The sequence below is a fragment of the Muntiacus reevesi genome, chromosome 3 (genome assembly GCF_963930625.1).
Source record: "Muntiacus reevesi chromosome 3, mMunRee1.1, whole genome shotgun sequence".
NCBI lineage: Eukaryota > Metazoa > Chordata > Mammalia > Artiodactyla > Cervidae > Muntiacus > Muntiacus reevesi.
This window is the reverse complement of record NC_089251.1, coordinates 34,314,640-34,335,603: the sequence shown is the minus strand read 5'-3', so window position 1 is coordinate 34,335,603 and position 20,964 is coordinate 34,314,640. Positions and strand designations below refer to the sequence as shown.

The 20,964-nt window shown below is 37.9% G+C and overlaps 1 protein-coding gene and 2 non-coding genes across 3 annotated transcripts in view; all 3 read right to left on the bottom strand.

The window, feature by feature from the left end:
- Positions 1-5,634: 5,634 nt before the first annotated feature.
- The window catches only part of WDR43 (WD repeat domain 43), a 36,156-nt gene continuing 20,826 nt past the window's right edge, over positions 5,635-20,964 (bottom strand). Inside the window, exons 8-18 of the mRNA XM_065928929.1 lie at positions 19,928-20,099; positions 18,318-18,404; positions 17,291-17,422; positions 15,848-15,979; positions 13,328-13,414; positions 12,782-12,813; positions 11,498-11,561; positions 9,335-9,448; positions 8,703-8,772; positions 7,332-7,381; positions 5,635-7,230 (exon numbers count right to left, since the gene is read on the bottom strand). Of these exons, the coding sequence (XP_065785001.1) occupies positions 7,039-7,230; positions 7,332-7,381; positions 8,703-8,772; positions 9,335-9,448; positions 11,498-11,561; positions 12,782-12,813; positions 13,328-13,414; positions 15,848-15,979; positions 17,291-17,422; positions 18,318-18,404; positions 19,928-20,099 (1,132 nt within the window). The 3' untranslated portion in view covers positions 5,635-7,038. The remainder of the gene's footprint in view (positions 7,231-7,331; positions 7,382-8,702; positions 8,773-9,334; positions 9,449-11,497; positions 11,562-12,781; positions 12,814-13,327; positions 13,415-15,847; positions 15,980-17,290; positions 17,423-18,317; positions 18,405-19,927; positions 20,100-20,964) is intronic.
- On the bottom strand, positions 17,013-17,088 carry LOC136165814 (small nucleolar RNA SNORD53/SNORD92). The gene has a single exon (XR_010662783.1). It is a non-coding gene; the product is annotated as a small nucleolar RNA SNORD53/SNORD92 (small nucleolar RNA).
- LOC136165812 (small nucleolar RNA SNORD53/SNORD92) lies at positions 17,764-17,841 on the bottom strand. Its single transcript, XR_010662782.1, has one exon. It is a non-coding gene; the product is annotated as a small nucleolar RNA SNORD53/SNORD92 (small nucleolar RNA).

Genomic DNA, 20,964 nt, shown 5'->3' with positions numbered 1-20,964 from the left:
TATGCTGCTGGGCTATAGACATTCAAGGTTCTGTTTCGGGACCAGGACACCAGAAAAGAGAGCTGGAAGCACTTCAGAGCCTTTCTGGGCCAAGCCCAGAGGTGGGGTTCAGAAAACACAAGCCCCACTGGCATCGTGGGAGTTTCCAGAGGAAGGGAAGCTTTTCCTCAAGATGCCCGGGCTGCGATAAGAAATTTGCACAAAGCAAGGCTGACACCTAGTGGTTGTTTTCTGCATTGACCTCCTTCTAACGAGAAAGTGCTGTGCTAAGTCACTTCAGTCCTGTCTAACTCTGTGTAACCCTTTGGACTGTAGCCTGCCAGGCTCTGTCCACGGGATTCTCCAGGCAAGAATACTGGAGTGGGTTGCCATTTCCTCCTCCAGGGGATATGGAGCCCATGTCTCTCACATCTCCTGCATTGGATATAATGTAAAAATATATTTCTTAAGTCTCTTGCATTAATGTAATGTAAAAATATGTTAAATGTATTTTAATACATTAAAAATGTTTAATACATTTTAATGTATTTTAATGCACCTTTAAATACAAATGTATTTTTAAAATACATTAAACTTTTTAAATGTATTAAAATACATTTAGTGTATTTTTAAAATCTGTTGTTTTACAAGTAAATGACATTCATTGAGTAAACTTTGGAACACATGAAAAAGCATAAAGAATGAAAATAAAACATTAAGAGAGATAACCATTTGTAATGTTATGTTGTATCTATCTCCTTTTACTATTTTTCTCGTTTTTAAAATGAATATTCTTAGCATTTTACTTATTTAATTTAAGCCACTGCATGCCACGCAGGATTTTAGTTTCCCGACCAGGGATCACACCTGTGCCCCCTGCACTGGGAAGCATGGAGTCTTAACCACTGGACCTCCATTTGTATTTTACAATGTATTTAAAAATTTTTAATGTATGAAATGCATTTGTGTGTTTTAAAAATACATTAAAAAGATTTAAGTTCACTTTCTTACCTGTGGAAAAGAGGAATTGTTCTTACTTCGTCTGAATTTTTTAAAGACACCAGAGACAGAAAGGGGTTACCCTTAGAACTTGTGCCCCTCGTCCTCTCCCATAAGGGAAAATGCCCAACAATTAATTGTTCCAAAACTCAGCACAGGTGCTGTGCTCCGGTGTATGTGCTCATAGCAGCCTTGCGACAAACCACATTGCCCTTACTCTCCTGTCACAGACCAAAAAAAGAAAAAAAAGCTTTATCATCACCATGCTGCAGTGTGGACTCATCATCGGAGCTTCTGGCCCTAAATCCAGTATCTCCACAACGGACTGATGGATTGTACTAATGTCTGCTCTTTCATTTCCTAGATTTGATCCTTCCACAAAAATCACCAATTAAGAGATTTTGCCAGTTGAACCAGCATGTAAATGTATTAATGATACAGAATTACACACTTAAAAATGGTTAAAATGGTATGCATATTTTATCATAACAAAAGAGAAAAAAGTGAGGGGGAGCACAGACTTTGACAGGTTGGGAATAATTAACAAAATCAAAGTTTGCTGATGTGAAGAACTGAGTCATTGGAAAAGATTGATGCTGGGCAAGACTGAAGGCAGGAGAAGAGGACAACAGAGGATGAGATGGTTGGATGGCATTACCAACTCAATGAACATGAGTTTGAGCAAGCTCTGGGAGTTGGTGATGGACAGGGAAGCCTGGCGTGCTGCAGTCCGTGAAGTGACAAAGAGTCGGACACGATTGTGTGACTGAACTGAACTGACGAAAAATAGTGAGCTTGTTTCTTAGTTGTAACCATGTTTTGTGGTACTCACGGTCCCTGACCACTAGAATGCACCCTAACAGGCAGCCCTCAGTAGGTGCCTGAGGAGACCCAAACACCAACATTCCACCCACAGTAACAGTCCCGTTTATTACAGGAAGGACCAGAGCAACACGCAGGGGAGAATTCTGACCCTTTCAGTACAGATGATACACGGTCCACTACCCTCAGCTATTAAGACCATCCAGTTCATTTTTCCATTCCAATTCCACACTCTGGTGCAAAGACAGTCTTCCAATTGCAAAACTGATTTTTACTGTGTGACTTTTCTGTGCAGGTCACCATCCAATATGAACACTGCTCCACTGGAGAGATGTAATGTATTTCTATTAATAAATATACCATTTAAATATCCATTTCTCTTGGAAGGCTGGCCAATGTTCTGACTGTATGAAATTACAACAACTCTATGGAGGACAGAGTTCAGTTTCTGAACCTGTGAGGCTGCGGCCCAGTTTTGGACCATCACGTCCACACAGGGCCCGCTGAGGCAGCTGCCAGGTTGTTTCTGACCTCAGAAATTGCACTGCCAGGCAAACACAACCCTTCCCCTCTTTCAAACTAGAACAAAATATACAAGGCCAAAGGCAAGGCTGTAACAAGATGTTTTCCTTCACGCTTATTTCCATTAGGAAATCCCTTTTAAACTTCAGTATCCAAAAAGTATAGTATCTCCTCGCCCTTGAGCCATTATTACCTAGAAAGAATATGCCAGGCAATTTTCTAAGTGATGACTTTCAATTTTTGGATTTTTCATTTGACACTCCTCACCCCATAAAGGGCGATTTATAATCACCCTGTTCTTCTCAAAACTATTTTCATATTTAAAACTGACCCACACATACACATAAATATTCATTATACTGCTGACAAGTACAATTTCACTTTCTCACACCAAGTCAGCCGCACCGTATAGAAGACGGGGCACCACCTATCCTACGCTTTCTTCCACACTTTTCCTTTTTGAATGATGCCTGCTAGTCCGTTTACAATGCTGTGGTCTTTCATTCTGCCTGTCTTGTGATCCAGTGTACAACCTGGACACAAGGGACGGTGCTGAGGGGCCACTGAACAACCCTGTACTGGATTAAGAGGAAAACGAATTTTACACCTGAGTTGCTTTCAAAAAAAGGATCAACAAGCAGCCATAGGAAGGGGATCACAAGAACCCAGCAGGCCCCACCAGGAATATCAATTACTGCTGAAAGATACTACAGCTGAGGGATGTCATGAATTCAGATTCAAAGAAAATGGAAGAGTAAGTAAACCTCGATTTCGCCTACCTCACCTTCACTCTGTTTCCTTGGAGCCTCTCCTAACTCATGCTCAGTTCTCGTTTGCATTCACTCCCTGGAGAAGCTCACCTGGTCCTGTGGCTTTACTGACACTTATCAATCTCTCTCTCCACCCAAATTCATCCCTGCCCTCGCCAAATCAGCTGGGAATGGATTTACATTCCCAACAGGTTATCTGTAACTTAACATGTCCCAAATCCAATTCCTGATCTTCCTTCTCAAATCAGCTCCACCCACAGCTTCATCCTGGTCTCCTCATAACAAGTCATACCTGACTCCTCCCTTTTCCTCACACCTCACCAAAATCCTGTTAGTTCTAAACTAATCCCCAAAACAACCAATTATCACCAAGGCCATTACTACCACTCTAGCCTAAATCCCCATCACCTCTCACTTACATGTTCTCCCTTTCTCCTTCTTTTCCAGTCACACTGGTCTCCTCTCATGGTTTTAACACATCAGGACATGTGCTGGCCTCTGTTCCTGCCATTTCCTCTGCCTGGAACACTTGTCCACTGATACCCACTTAGCTAACTCCCTCACCTCCTCCTAGTCTATGTTCAAATCTCATCTTCGCAATAAGCCCTACACTGATCATGTGTTTGAATTATGCAACTGTATTCCCCCATACCAACTCCCCATGTCCTTACTCCTTTCCCTGGTGCCTCATACAGTAAAGCATCTTCCTGCAATGCAGAGACCCAGGTTCAACTCCTGGGTTGGAAAGATCCCCTGGAGAAGGAAATGGCAACCCACTCTATTCTTACCTGGAAAATTTCATGGAATAAGGAACCTCGTGGCTCCATGGGGTTCCATAGTCCATGGGGTCGCAGTCAGACATAACTGAGCGACTTCACTTTCACTTTTCCCCAGTCACCATATCTTCTAACATACTGAATAGAATTACTTCCTCTTTATATCTTACACATCATATACTGTCTACTGCTTTTTCAAAAATTTTATTTTTGGCTGCGCTTTGTTGCTGCTCGTGGGCTTTCTCTAGTTGCAGCAAGCAAAGGCTACTCTCTAGTTGCAGTGCATGGGCTTCTCATTGTAGTGGCTTCTCTTGTGGCACAGCACGGAGTTCTAGAGCATGTACACTTCAGAAGTTATGGCCCATGGGTCTAGTTGCCCCTTGACACATGGAATCTTCCAGGAGCAGTGATTGAACCCATGTCCCCTGCATCGGCAGGTGGATTCTTAATCACTGGACCACCAGGAAAGTCCCTGCACTTCTCTGATAGAATATCAGCTCTGTATCATGCAACTGAATGACAATAAACAAGCAACTAAATAATCCTTGAAAGAGATCAATAATTATGTGGTTAAATGTGTACACTGCTGAGAATTCACTTCCACAAAAATTTTAACAGCCAGGCTTCCCTGGTGGCTCAGACAGTAAAGCGTCTGTCTGCAATGCAAGAGACCCGGTTCGATCCCTGGGTTGGGAATACTCCCTGCAAGAAATGGCAGCCCACTCCAGTATTCTTGCCTGGAAAATCCCATGGACGGAGAAGCCTGGTAGGCTACTGTCAATGGGGTCACAAAGAGTCACACATGACTGAGTGACTTCACTTCTTTACTCCATGTGTGTGTGTGTATATATATATAAATATATATATACACATATATGTATCAATGTACCCAAAATGATCTCACTACATAGATCCCATTTCTGACCCTCTTAAGGGCTTCAAAAATCCCAAACCTAGAGCCTCACATCTACTTTCATCAAATACACTCATCCATACCCAGAATATATTTTTACAAATTAATCTCAAATATTGTCACCTATTTAGTTTTCTCACCAAAAACATTTAAACAACAATCTAATCATAAGGACATTCTAGAACGACATGTAGGACATTCTATAACACAGCTTAAATTATGTGGACTTAAATATCAAAATCATGAAACACACAAGGGAGAATATTCTGGATTAACAAAGCAATAACAACCAAATACAGTACGTGATTCTTGATTTGATCAAGGGCAGAGGGTTTATTTTTCAAAATAAAAAAGCTAAGAAAAAGTAATGTCAAAAAAAAAAAAAAAAAGGACACCACCACATCCTCAAAACTCTTGACTGGATTAGGAGCGGAATACTCTGAAACTAGGGAACAGTCTCCGTAACAAGTTTGGGACTCAACTCTGGATTTGTCTAAAACAAGAAATAGTGAGCATGCACCACAGTTCTCTAGGTAGAGTCGGGTGGAGAGGAAATCCGACTCAGACCACTGAACAGGGCCTGACGCATGACCACATGCACCCTTGCGACCATCACTGCAGCCTTGGTCTGCAGAAGCATGGCCCAGCCAAGTGGGACTGGAGCAAGGAGCCACCACTGGCTTAAAGCTCTTGGTTTCTTCACTTTGATACAAATTCTAGATTATCCAAAGAGCCTTGAAAGCATGTGCCTATTAATGCTAGTGGAACAAGATCCTTTTTTAAAAAACCTTCACACCACAAGCCCAAACCTGTGGCTGTGTTCCCCTACATACACCACAACGCAAGCACTGGGTAAAGATGAATATTTATTCACTTTACAAAGAGAATGGTATTAAATTGCCATAAACAGCTCCATTTATAGACAAATATAACTATACATTACACCAGTAGCTGACTCTAACTTTCCCAAGATGCTTGTACGGCTCCAGCTCTACTAGTTGAGCACGGAAATCTGCCAACGAGTGAAAAGTCCCTCAGAGATAATGGTTTTATGTTTTACATATTCACAGGTGGGAAAAATAAACCCATCTCCCCAGCCCTTTCTTAAGAGTTGAGCTTCCATCTGCATGTTCCCTAGAGAGCACTGAGCAAATACTGGCTCATTCTTAAAAAAAAAAAAAAAAAGTTACTGATAATTTGAAAAGGCTTTTGTAGCACACAAAATATTTCTTTATACATACATAAAAAATCTTGAGTCAGATTTATTTTAAGGTAAACATACCCTAACACTGCCAAGAGTGGGTAATGAAAAGGAACACATTAAATTACGGAATTATAAAAATATTTTCTTTGGAAAAAAATTCCAACAAGGTTATCATTAATATCTAAAACCAAAGAGAAAAAAATAAACAATTGTTCTTTGATCCATTAGTAGTTTAAATAAAAATGAAGACCTCTTCAAAAGCAGCTGTAACTGAATCTTTTAAAAAGTTGCAGGTAATGAGCACTTCTAAATCTATACACTGATGATTCTTTACAGGCAACCTGCAGTCAAGAAAAATCCTTAATATGGCAAATTCTTTAGTTTTTAATCATCATGATTTTTGTGTATTTTAAAAAAATATTTCACATGACAGCTTGAAAAATAAGTGGTTGTTTTGGGGAAGCACTCCAAATATTCAATCTGATTCAAATCAGATTACCACAGTTGAGAAGCTAGGAAAACTGGTGATTTTATTTTTTTAATCACAATCATTTTTACTCCAGTTTTTAGTTTATCCCTTCATGTTTTATGAAAATGTACCAAATTAAAATTTTTTCACTAGTGCTGCTTCGTATCAGGATGTGATGAAAGATACCAACCTGAGATAGGAGCTGACTCCTTCATTAAAGTCCAGTTCTTGAACCCCTACGTGGGAAATGCCTTTTCACTTATGTCAATTCTTGGCATAACCAATCATACTAGGATATTATATTATAAAAATATACCATGTATTGGACACTCATGTCAGTACATTGCAGAAAATGTGTCTATTTACTGTGTAAAGTTTATTAACATTTGAATGAAACTCTCTTATTTACACAGTTAGGTCTGGGGTGCTCAGGACAGCAAAGTGGCATAGGAACCACCATTAAGAATTTGGAAATGTGCAGCGGTCCTTGGCATCTGTCAGAGACAACCCTCCCCAGGAGAACTCGGCAGCAGTGGGTAAAGGTGAGCCAGTTTACATAGTTCGTTTGGCTTGTTCTTTTCTGTTCATTCTTCTTCACTTTCATTTTCAGGATCTAAATCAGAATCTCCATTTAATTCCTTTTCACTTGCCACATCTCTGTCCTCACCATTTTCTTCATCTTTTTCTTCATCATCCCCTTCTTCCTCTTCATTCTCTTCATCAACATCTTCATCTTTTTCACTTGCTTTCTCATCTTCATCTTCATCCCAATTATCCTGGCGGAAATAGTAAGCAAAGAAAGCATGATTGAAGGCCTCGTTCTTACAGAGTACAGGGATATAAGGCAGATTCAAGTACCAGGAAACAAATTACTCACGTCAGAATCCTTATCTGCTATTTCATCATCAGATTCCTCTTCAGAAGATTCTGTAAGGAGAGGGAAACCTAATTTTAATTCTGTGATCAACGCAAAGGGCATAGCACTGAAAGCTAATAAATGGAATCAGACTCCTGAATTAACTTTTAGAAATGTATTTAGCTGTCCTCCATCTAAGAAAGATTATATCATACTTCTAAAAGGAGCATAATGTTATGCCAATTATATCTCAACAAAAGTGGGAAGGAAAGGTGGGATCACAAAAAGTGTGATTAATTCAGGTATGTTTTTATGTTCTTCAGTTATGTTTTATAGCTTTCTCTATAAATGTTTTGTTTCATTTTTTAGAGGTATTTCTGGATAGTTTTGGATGCTGTTGTGAAAAGGATCATTTTCCTAATACATTTTCTGAATGGGACATTATGGACATACATTACTGGGACATAATGCTACCAACTCCTTTTCTGCTAGATCTTGGTATCCAGTAAGCTTGCCTATTTGAATATCTTAATAACAGTACAACTGCAGATTCTGCTGTATTTTGTATGTGGAGACCAACAACAACTGCAAGGTAAAATGTTCTAGAATTCATTTCTTTTATAAAGTACAGGCAGGATATCCAGAAGTAATAAAAGGTACACTACTGTCTTGTTCCTGACTTTATGGGAATGCTTCTAAACTTTATGTCTGATGTAGATCTATTACGGACACTCCCTTACTTAAAATCCTAGGTTGCTTAATGTATAATGCTCATGGTAATTTGTTAATGTGGTAATAACTACAGTGGTAAGACTTCTTGATGCTAAATCATGTCATAATCTTTAAATACATTCTACTTGGCAACGAAACATGATTTTACTTCTATAATTAATCTGCTACTTAGGATATTTGAGGATGGCCTAAAATGCTATTTTGACTAACATTTTTCTGGTTCTGTTTCATAAAATGCCTGAATTGTTCACATATGACAAAAATGACTTGCTCCTTAAAAGACTGATAAAAGTCATTTATAAAATCTGTGTCTGGTACCTTGTGAGGAAAGATTTTGATTAAGTAAATTTAAAACTATTAGTTCAAGGTTTCTATTTCTTTCTAAGTCAATTTTGCTCACTGAAGCTTCCCAAGAAATTACCTATACCATCCAGGTTTTCTGTATTTGCACAGTTGTTCATTTTAAATCTCTTCCATACCTAATGCTCTTTTTTGTTACTATATTTGTGCCCTCTCTTTTATTTGATCACATTTTTGCAGGTTTTGCCAAGGCTTGCCCATTTTATCAGCGAAGGTGTGCCAAAGCACGATCTTACTCACTAGCCACAGAGCTGAGTCAATATGAAAATGAATTGTTTAGCATATACCCTAAGTCTTTACCTTCTTCATACACCAACTTTGCCTTCTGAGCAGGACAAGTCGTTTCCTTTGTTTTCTCTGACGCTGTAACCTGAAAGATAATCAAGTGCTATTGTGAAGTGGAATGTAAATTTATCTCAAGTATCACACAACCTTCCCCAACAGTAAACTCACCCTCAGCCACTGTAATGGATGGCCTTAATGATGTAGTTCAAATACAGGGCAAAAAACAAGGGTATCAAATACAAGAAAGAAAGAATTACTCTGTGTAAGCTGAAAATGCTTCTAAGATAAGATTTCTTTCTGTGACCAAAAGTTATAGCAATACCCTTGCGACTCTTGTTCACAGCACCACAACCATTCTAACTATATTAACAACTGAAACATTGATGGTGACAAGTTAAAGCTGACACAGGTACAACAAAGCTTACTGTCAAATACATAACACTGCCTAGTTAAAAATTAGATCTTCATCTGCCCTCAGCGCAGTAGGCAGCACGTCAGTCTCATAATCTGAAAAATTAGATCTTCATCTACCAATTTTTGTTTTAACTGAAATAGGGCACTTTCAACATTCAGGCAAACAATCCTTATTCTTCTCTCCATTACTATGACATTCAAATGTTTAGCACAAAACAATCTGATCTACTCACCTGTGTGATTAAAAGGATGAGCTTTCCGTGAAGGTGGGAGAGCTTCTGAAAAGTTTTTACTCTGCTTTCCATTAACTGGTACAGTGTCCCCAGCTGGGGTACCAGGTCAGGCAACTACAGAAAAATGACAATAAAAGAGATACTTTGACACTATCATAACAAAACATAGATAACAAATGTATAATGCTCACGTATGCCTGTGTAGTCAGCCCCAGGCAAATGCCTGTACTTCTAGCGGCAGTGGCAGCCTATCACATAGCCTAGCAAAATCTCAAATTTTCAGAGGCCTTTACTGTACTAACAGCAAAAAAAAATAATACATTTTTTAAAAAGAATGATACAAGGTCAGGAGAAACTGCAAGGCAAGACAAACTGCAGGGTGGGACTTCTTTGTGTTGATCATATTATTTTTGAGAACATGAATATAAAGGAGACACTAAATAAAAAGTACCCTCAACCACGTATTTCTTAAAAAGGACTTCACTCTGAAACTTGCTCTCTGATGATATCACAAGATCTACCTCTACCAGTAGGTCCCAGTAGCTAGAGGAAGCTTTTCAGAGCTTCCAGAGATTCACAGGACAGAGCAACAGACTACAAAGCTGACCTTAGAGTATTTCAAACATACTTCCTGTTAGCGAATCCTGACTTCAGAAATTAAAGCAGGAAATTATTTTATTCGTCCCTCCAGAGCTGTAGAAATACAGACCCCACTGTTTGCCCTTTAACTAGCCTTTACTTGCCCTCCTATCTCTGACACTAAAGTAAACAAGAGTATTTCATTTTAAACAGTAAAAATGAGTGTGTGTACATTACTAAAGCCCCCATGCCTAGCAGACTTTGACTTAAGAGAGGTGTTTAAAAATACCTGATAAGAAAGAAATTAAGGAAAGGTAGAAGAAAAGCACTGTTCTCTGAGGAAAGAGAACTGTTTTGAGCTGCAGAGTCTACCCTATACTGTACTTCCACAGTCTTTTTTGCCCTGACCTACATAATACAACTACCATTCCGGTAGTTATCACTTAAGGGCTGAATCCAGAAGGGATTCAGTTCAAGTCCTCCTAAGGCTCTTTTCACCTCTAAGCAATTCAACGAGGTCACAAAGTAAGTGCTGTACTATGCTTGTGGTGACCCCTCCATTCCCATCACCACGCCACTCAACCACCACCTCTCAATCTCCCAAGGCTTCTGTAAGTTAGGAAAACCAACATGCACTGTTTCCTGTCTCTTCCCCCATGTTAACTCCCTGACAGAAACCACCACAGACATACAGAGAACGGACTGCCAAACTCAACAGGTTACCCAGTAGGCTTTCCTATCTCAAACTACTGAAGGAAAAGGAGCCCGAGAGCAAGGGAGATCAGGCAGGAATCGAGTGAAACTGTGTTAAGAAAACCAGAGCTACAGTTTAAAGAGCAATTAAGAATTTCCGACTCTCCATTAAAATCTTTCAAGAAAACCTACTGAAAGATGCTAGATAATAAAATAAAAAGAGGAAAAGGCCAACTGCATGATTTTATTCCTAGTTTAATATAACTGAATTAATGGTGTGGTAATAACACAACTTCTATTATGAGATATAGAACTGGTTTTTTTTTTTCTGGTGCTGCTTTAAGATTTTACACTCCCCCCCCGCCAAAAAAAAGATTTTACACTCCCTCCCTTACATCTGTATAGGTAATAAGGAGTTGATAGTTGCCCCAGCAAAACGTCAGGTATTAAATATTTATATAATTTTTATCACAAACTACCCATTTAGCCTCCTGAGGCAATGTACAACAGACATATTAACATGAGGGATATAAACTTTTAAAAGTTACTAAGCTTTTTAGCAGGAGGCAGAGAGATACACACAATGTAAACATAATTTTGCTGAACAGGTTGTGTATATAGAAAAACATCTGAAGGCTCCTATGTAACTTTTCCCCTTTCTGTATTTTTCAAGCTTCTCTACAGAATATATATTACTTCTAAAATCTGGGTCAACAAAAGACTGGTTTATAAAAGGTAACAACAATGACAATATAATATTGCACCTGGGGAAAAAGCAAGTCTTTGAAAGAAGCAGCTGACAGTTAAAGGGTAGATGGGTTTTGTTAAGCCATCAGTTTATAATCCTTATCAAATCCAAACTATTCAACAACTCCAACTGAACAGACTTACTGTGGATAAGTAGGATGCATGGACCGTTAACACACATTTTAGCCATTGAACCATTAAAATAGCACTGGAAAAAAAAAAAAACACACACACACAACAAATCAACTAATATTCACAAATCCAAAAGTAAATACAACAGAGTTATAAAGATCTAGAAAATGACTCCAATAATAAACCACTATTGAATATGACAGTTCTTTCATTCTTTCACTGGGTCTACTTGAGATCTGTGTAATATAGGAATATCTTGGGGAAGGGAGGGGGTAGTAGGTGACAGGACAAAAACCCCTTCCTCTAAAAATGATTCAATTCCAGATATAAAACTAATGTTTTACTTCATAATCAGCTGGTACCAAGGCAGTAAACTGGGCTCAGTTGACACTGCATTTTATGCTCATGTATCTGAGCCCATCTGTTCATCATAAGGAACAAACAGCAAAAGATTTCCAAACCACCATTAAGACAAACACAGGCCAAAAATGTAAGTCAGGCCCTAATTAATGAACTCTTCAACTTTCCTCTGTGAGCTCCAAAGTCTAATGAAGTCTATCAAGAAAAACAACTTAGAAAAGAAAAAATATATTATAGACACTAATGATGCCATAGTTCAAGCTTAAGATCTTTGAGAAATCAACACCCCCTGCGTGTGTGCTAAGCTGTTTCAGTCGTGTCTGACTCTTTGAGACCCTAGGGACTGTAGCCCATCAGGCTCCTTTGTCCATGAGATTCTCCAGGCAAGAATACTGGAGTGGGTTGCCATGTCCTCCTCTAGGGGATCTTCCCAACACAGGGATCCAACCTGTATCTCTTACATCTACCTGCATTGGCAGGAGGGTTCTTTATCACTGGCACCACCTGGGGAAGCCCATCAACACCCTATCTAAATATTTAATCATCAAATTAACAAAAGATGACTCATAAAATTTAGTTATATAAAACCTTTTCCTTATAGTGTCCTTTAGCCAATACCAGATGTTGAGCAAGTTCTACAAATAGCCAGTTTTACACATCATGATTAGGCCTAAATCATGAAAAAATAATCCACTAAATGACCTGATAATAAAGTTGTTTTCTAAAAAAAAGGAGAAAAACTGTAATACAATCTTGGAAATAAGAATCATTCAATTTAAAATAAATGCAGCGATCAACATTTCACAATTAAAAGTTTTATTAGAATTTGGGGCTACCTACTACGTAGTAACATGCTGTAAGACATTGCTGTTATTAAACAATCACATTTAAAATATTTATAATATCAAAGCAATTTAGGTTGCCTAAACGTTTTACCTATTAGGATGTCCTTGTAATCTCTTTGTAAGCTGAGGAAAAGAAAAACAGTATTAGTCACAGTACTTCAGAGCCAGCCAATCTCATTTTTGTTTCCTAACTCCTAAATGTTTGACCAATTAATTTAACATCATCTAGGAATACATTCCTAAAATAACAGTAATTATCTGATAAAAATCTAGGCTAGGATTTATGAATCAATGTTCAAAATAGACACAAAGACAGAAAATAGTGGTTGCCAGAAACTGGGGGGAAAGGACAAATGGGGCATGACTAATGGGTACAGGCTTTCTTTTTGGTGCGGCAGTTGTACAGTCTATAACATACTATACAACACTGTACACTTTAAAGATATCTAAATTATATCTCAATTTTTAAAACATATATAAAAAATCTAGGTTAGGAAACTTCTGGCTGAGGAGATCTAGCAGTCATCTATCATCCACTCTAAGTACCCTGCTCGCTTACATACTACAAATCCATGTCTGGATTTTCATCTTTGAGTCATAGCATTAGGACCTTAGAATGAAAAGTGTTCTCAGTTACCTCTTGCAACAACGGAATAACAGCATGCAGGGGCATCCTTAATACAGTTCTCTTTATTAAGTTTAAATTCCTAGTTTGAAGTACTTTCTGTGAGGGGGAAAAAAAATAAATAAATAAGCATACTCAGAAACTAAGGACACTACAGGAAATACTGTCAGTAAAAATGATCTTAAAAACCGCACGACGAAGAACCAACTGAATTTTAGCAAATAAAGGTTGGGATTAAATGAAGAATGTTGCACTATTTCTTATGGCTATCAGACAAGTATAGTCGGCAAGTTATCAGGACATTTACTCCTTGGACTCTCTACCTTCTAGCTTCCCTTCAACTCCCCTCCCTCAGGCAACTACTGAACTATATATTGGTTTGCATTTTCTAGAATTTTTATATAAATGAGATCAAGCTATATGTACTTTTCTTGCCTGGCTTCTTTCTCATAACATAAGTTTCAGATTCATCCATGTTGTTGATGAAGCAATACACATTCCTTACATTGCTAGATAATAATTTGTTTATCCCTTCACATATTGAGGGTTCTTTCTAACTTGGGGCTGGTAGACATAAGGTTGCCCTGACCATTCCTGTACAAGTCTTTGTATGAACATTGGTTCTTGTGGTAAACACCTAAGGATAGAATGGCACATTCTTGTGGTAGATGTGTCCTTAAGAAACTGCCAAACTGTTTTCCAAAGTAGGCATACTATTTCACTTCCCACCAGCAAGACATAAGAGTTCCAGTTACTCTGCATACTCCCCAACAGATGGTATTGTTTTTTAAATTTTAATAATCTATAACGGGCATGCAGTTGTCATTTCATTGTGGCTTTAATTTGCATTTATGATGATTAATGATGTTTAATACCTTTATCTGCACTCACTAGCCATTGGAATATCTGTGAAATATCTGTTCACACCTTTACCAATTAGTTTTTACTTGAGTTAAGTCTCAAAATGAGTTAAAAGAGCTATATAAATTCTGGATATAAGTTCTCTGTCTGATATATAAGTCGCTTGTTTTTTGCCAGCCTGTGGCTTGCCTTTTCATTATCTTAACAGTGCCATTTCAAGAAAGAAGCTTTAATTTTTTATTAAATCCAAGGGACCAATATTTCCCTAAGTGTGGATTTTGTTGGGATATAGTTTTTAAGAAAGAGAAAAAAGTAAAGGTTTACAAGGCAGTCAGTGAGAGGTAAATATATATTAACTGGATATTTGATAATTTTAAGGAATCACCATTTACTTTTTTAGGTGTGATAACAGATTGTGGTTATGTTTTTAAAAGGAATTGCTATTGTCAGAGTTGAACAGGGGTATATTTGTGGTTGAAATAAATAATAGGTCTGAAATTTGACTCACTATAACCTGGGAGGGGTGTGGCAAACAGATAAAACAAGAACAGACAGGTTGGTTAGTGTTGATAATTTTTCAAACTGGGTGATGGGTTCATTGTGGCCCACTGTACTATTACGAGTTGTTTCTTTAAAAAAAAAAAAAAGATAACTGAATCACTTGTACTAAGGAATTTTTCAAACCACAATTAAGTAAGCTATGATGGCAAATAAGCTATATTTTTAAAAACATTGTCAATTGTTTTCTGTAGCTTATTTTTCACCAAATCCTCACCAAGGTTTCTATACCATGTTAAACTAAAATTGACCTCCCCAGATACATACACTCACAAACTATTTTGAAAGTAATTTTAGGTTTTCATATATGTCTGGTTTCCCCCCTCATTTTACAAAATCAACTTAAACATAAGATATTCCCATTTAGATCACAATATAAAGCAGAGAAACATTATTCATGGGTTGTCTATTCAAGTCACATCTATACTAAGTGGCACTAAGACTCGGTAATAACAAATGCACTTAGCAAATGTAAACCTGCTTTAATCTAATCAGGTAGTGTGTAAGTCCATTTTTTTTACACTTAAATTTTCTCTACAGACCACTTTCAAATTCTGGAATTTAAGAGGACTGAATTAAGCAACATACAAGCAGTCACCAACTTACAAACACAAAAATAGCAAATGCCTCCCTTTTATATACCCCCAACCCTCTTGAATTTTTCCCTCAAACCTCCTATCCATTGCCAAGGTTCCACCTCACCGCCCCCTCTCACGGCCAGGGGGAAATAAGTTTCTGGAATCCAGAGTAAAAACTCAGGAACGCATTTTCCTACAGAAAAAAATATAAATTGTGATCTAGAATGCTGAGTATTATAATTCAGCTACACAACGTTTATAAAGGCTTTTGTGAACTAAAGCCTAAGAACCCAGTAACAAGTCACAACAATATTTCTATGAGAAAATGCATTCCAGGTTCAAAATAACTCAATTCAATCCCTTTGTAGGTTGGTGACTGTCTGTATAGTGCCACCAAGAGATAGACATTTGACTAAACTCACAAAACATTAAATTCAAAACAGTACATGACTATTCACTCTGTAAATGTGCTGTCAATTGCCTTCTAAGGAAAATTAACCATCTTATTTCCTTTAAAAACTGCTATAATACTTACATTTAGAATTTCAAAATCATTACTTTCTAAGCCCTGTGTGAGGAGAACTGGAAAACTATTTGTCTGTGGAAGGTCGTCCTTTTCTTTTTTTGTAGCTATATCCAGGGCTCCCAGGCGTTCTTCAATGCTAACCTACAGAACATAAATGACCAGTTAATGTTGCACCAGACAAGACCTAAACCAGTTTGGTCAAATTACTCTGTGTTTATGTCTCAGGAGACAAAAAGCGCTAACTGATTCACACCTCAACTCTGAAAAACACAAACACGCTCTTTCTCATTCCAATAGAATCTCATCACCATAAAGCCAATGTTGCACACAAGTGTAATATCTACAGCCCAAGTTCGCAGATTTTAGGGGGGAAAGAAAAAACCTGAAAAATCACAATTTGAGAATGTAATTCATAAAAATTCCTCTATAAGATTCAAATATGGTAAGGATCTGGCATCTGATTATTAGAGCCTAAGAAAAAACCTATAATTTTCCCCTTCTATAATTTTCTATAAAAGCTTCCCCTTCTATAACTTTCTCTTGCCATCAACCTCAAGTCTCTTGCTAACAAATATTATCAAAGGAGCACAAAAACAGGTTCCCCCCAATATTTATAAGATGTCTTCCTATTTTTCTTTTTATTTGCTATAAAAACTCACTTGTACTTAACCAATCCCTTCTGAAAGCAAATCTAACAACTATGCTCTGCCAACCCCTTGGTAATCAAAATACAAATGTTCTACTATTACCAAAACAAATATGCTCTGGTAAAGCCTCCTGTCTGGGATATGTTTTATGAAAAACAATTTTTAAAAGGAAGGATGAAATTAAAGGGTTGGATCCAGGCCAAGCTAGAGAGAGTTGGCCATTATTTTTACATACACATACCATGTTATTGAGGAATAATTTTTATAAATAAAGCAAGACATTTAAAATCAGGTAAAGAAACCTAACATTCTTTCTCTAACAATAAAACAGTTAAAATTTTAGATTATTTAGATAAGACTGACAAGTGAATGGAAGACAAAAAAGAGGACTTTTCATTGACAAGAACAGTAAACCATAAGAAGGTTTTAAAAGTTGCAAAAAAATGAAATTTATAAGTGCTTTAAAAGATTAAAAGATTATAACGATGATCACTTTTAAAGACTAACTAGCACTAAACCAGCCAGGAATGCTCAGACAGCCAAGAGACAAGGCATCATTGGAACTCAGCAACATGCGAAACCCAATGAAAATCATCACAGCAAGTCCTGGTTTAAACTACAATTACCTTATACAGCTAAAAATTAACAAATGGCCAGAAGACGTTAACTAACGTCTTTAGTTAACAGAGTTTTGTCCTCTCCATTTTCTGAAGTCTTCAGCTTTGGTTCCATCCAATACATTTGTTAGATTCTCCCAAGTCATCTTAAATTTCAAACTCAAAAATGGTCAGAAGGATTGTATTACCTCCTTTTCCCCCAATTTCCTCTTGCTCTCTACTTCCTTGGTCTGTGGAGGAGCAGGCTTGATAGCTGCGTGATGACCAGGTATCCCGGGCACCAGAACTTTTGCTTCAGAATTCATCACTGGTGTCCTCACCTGTTACACAGGAATAGGAGGCATGTGACAAAGGAAATTACGTCTTTAGTCCTTGTAAGATTTATCCCCAGTGAGAAAACTAACAGATTTTAAAAGGTTTTTCTACTGAAAAGCTTAATACAACTAACTCAATAGGATATGAATTAAAGATACATTTTAATTGAATATGGGCATTTAAGTACAATCTGAACATTCATGGTTTTAAAGCTTTCAACACTGGGTAAGAGAAAGAATCAAGAAAAACAAAATCTACCGATTACCTAATGACACATTGACTTAAAAACGTTAATAGTGAAGCTGCACATTTTACAACTACCTTCAATAATTGATCTTTGCCAGAAATGCTCAGACAGCCAAGAGAAAGGTGTCATCTCTGAAACTCAGCCAGAAGCGAAACCATATGGATGTCATCATAGCATATCTTGGTCATTAAACTGCCAAACACATCTACACGTAGATGCCACATTATATTCAAAACAGAGCATCACAATGATGCTCTTATGTATGGTATTTAATTCTAGCCCCATCACGGATTCAGGTTTTATTTCACCCTGAAATACAACAATCCTCTCAACAAAGTTATGCTGCTTTTTAAGTACAGAAACTGATAAAAATAATTGACAAATCTGATTATTTACTCAGTGATACTGCATAGAGGGATAGAGGAAGAAGAATTAAATAAATCCAAGGTTTTCAACTTCTAGTCACCTATGCACTCATTCATTCAACAAATTAAGAACACAGAAATGAACAAAGTTTTACGATCTTGATATCTAAAACCTATTCCCACAAAGTTAAGACAAGATCACAAACAAAATTAAATCTAAACATAATATTACATAACGATTCAACTGAAACATCTTTTTTTTTAACTTCTAATATACAATGCACTCACCTTTGTTATAGCTGTTTCTACTTTTGGGGCCCAGCAGTTTGAAATATCTCTTATTAAACACATATGAGGTTCTTTGGAATTCAAAGCCTGGGGACAGGATTTTCAAGGGGGACAGAAGGTGGAAGAGGGGGGGGAAAAAACTGTTAAACAGAGTAATTGGGAGTAAGAATAAAGTGAAAAAGAAATGCCTACTTGTGCATATTTATAAAAATACAAAAAGGTACAGAAGGCTTCCAGAAAAAACTCCTAGTCACTCAGACTGATCACCATTCAGACTGGGGGCATTTGAGGAAAATGAATAAACTCTGAAGATAGCAGACATAATGTTTACTTTCCTTAGTTATAAACTGCTTAAAGTTTTCACATGTGCAGCTTCAAAAGATTGAGATTTAAAATGTAACACGTTTTAAAGAAAATATTATCAGCTCATTGCCCTTGTAAAGAATAATATGGTAAAAAAGACTGGTCCTACACTAAACTTTCCTACTGCTATCCTTCCACAGGCTACTCAAAGAAGAGTACTGGCTCGAACATGAATTTCTATGTCCTGATACAGTAATAAACGGGAGGTTTATGCAGCAAAACCCCTACGTATCTACAAGGCTTTAAAGTTACAGGTAATTTTCTATATCCACACAATCAATCAATATCTGAAAGACACAAAGCAAACAGTTAAGGCTGCATCCGGAGCGTGGGATTATTAAAGGAGCCACGTATGGTAAGAAGACTTACGTTCACAGCTTTACACTTCTCTCCCCTTTCATTGTATCATATCCACGTATCATGTTTTTTAAAAGTAAGTAAATAGTTTTAAATCGAATCAACAACAGATTGCCTGAGCAAGAAATATTCTCTCACAGCCTCATCTACTGGATATGCTCATAATTACATACCAAAAGTCCTCAAGAAACTTTTGTAATCAAAAAATTTAAATCATTGTCCCACCTATCACATTTCCACTTGGAATATTCAATGTGTGATATTACCACGAAATCTTATTTATCTTTTGGGTAACTGGGCAACATTCACCCATACCTGTGGCTACTTAGCACTTAAAATGTGACTAGCCCAAAGTGGGATGTGCTTACAAGTGAATAATACATGCCAGACTTCAAAGACATAATACCAAATAAAAGAAGGAGAGTAAAACATCTCAAATAATGTTTTATATTGACTCGGCATTAAAATGCTATCTTGGATATACCGAGTTAAGTAAAATTACATAGGTGACCCTTGAACAACGCAGAGCCTAGGCGCGCCGACCTTCCATGCAATCAAAAATTCATCACTTATAACTTACAATGAATCCATAGTTCTGCAACTGTGGATTCAACCACCTTGGATGGTGTAGTAGTATAGTACTTACTATTGAAAAACCCCTGTAAAAGTGGACCCACACAGTTCAAATCTGTGTTGTTTAAGGATCAACTGTAGAACCAGAGTTCTCACAAGTTAAAATAAACCACCCACTGAAAGGTCCCTCAGTTAAAGGGAAATGTATGACATCTTCTTAAGTATGCCAATAAGCAGAGCAATGTATCCTTTCACAATCATCATCTACCAGAGACGTACTGATGTTACAGTGCTTTACTTCAGGAGCATCTACGTACCACTCGCTCGATGACGGGCTGAAACCAATTGCCATACACAAGCAACAATGACATTTTGTCTGAGCAGAAACCAGCTGCTAAAATAGGGATAGGTTTCGGTGTTGATTTCTTGCCTTTCCCAGCTGTTGCTATCTGAATTGTACAGTTCGAAGTCAAAGGCTTTTTGCAGTACCTAGAAACGGAAAAACAATTAGATAAGAAAATGTGAAAATGGGACTTCCCTGGTGATGCAGTAGATAAGAATCTGCCTGCCAATACAGGGGACACGGGTCCAATCCCTGATTTGGGAAGATCCCACATGCCAAGGAGCAACTAAGCCCATGAGCCACAACTACTGAGCCTGTGCTCTAGGGCCCGGGAGCCAAAACTATTGAAGCCTGGACACTACAGAGCCCATGCTCTGCAATGAGAGAAGCCACCGCAATGAGAAGCCCACACACCACCACAAGACTAGCCCCTGCGATGAGAAGCCCACACACCACCAGAAGAGTAGCCCCCGTTTACCACAACCAGAGAAGGCCTGCACAAAGCCATAAGGAGCCAGTGCAGTCAAAACATAAATTACCTAACTAAATATAAAAAAAGAAAATGTGAAACACCATTTCACACTAAATATTTGAAGTTGGTGTCAAGTAAAGAAATGGAATCCTCCACTGGCCTCCATGTCACCACCAGGAGTGAGAGGGTCCCCAGAGCACCAGTGTTTCTGTCATCTATCCCCACCCTGCCAACATTCAGGACCTCACCACCAAAACCTGCCATGAGGTACACCTGCTCTCTCCCCACAAAAGGCCCCAAGCTCCCAGGTGTTCTCTCACCACCACGAGCTTTCAGACCCAAATGGCTCCATCCACACCCTACTCCCCTCAGGCCCATCTCTAAACGCTTCCAATCTCCAAACACTCATCATGACCTCTGCAACACACTTCTAGGAGCAAAATAATCAGTAAAATATAAATGAAATAAGATCCTCAACTTAAGAGCTCCCCTCACCTTGCTCCAGGCTGCTCACCTCGGCAGCCCTCTCCACAGTCATG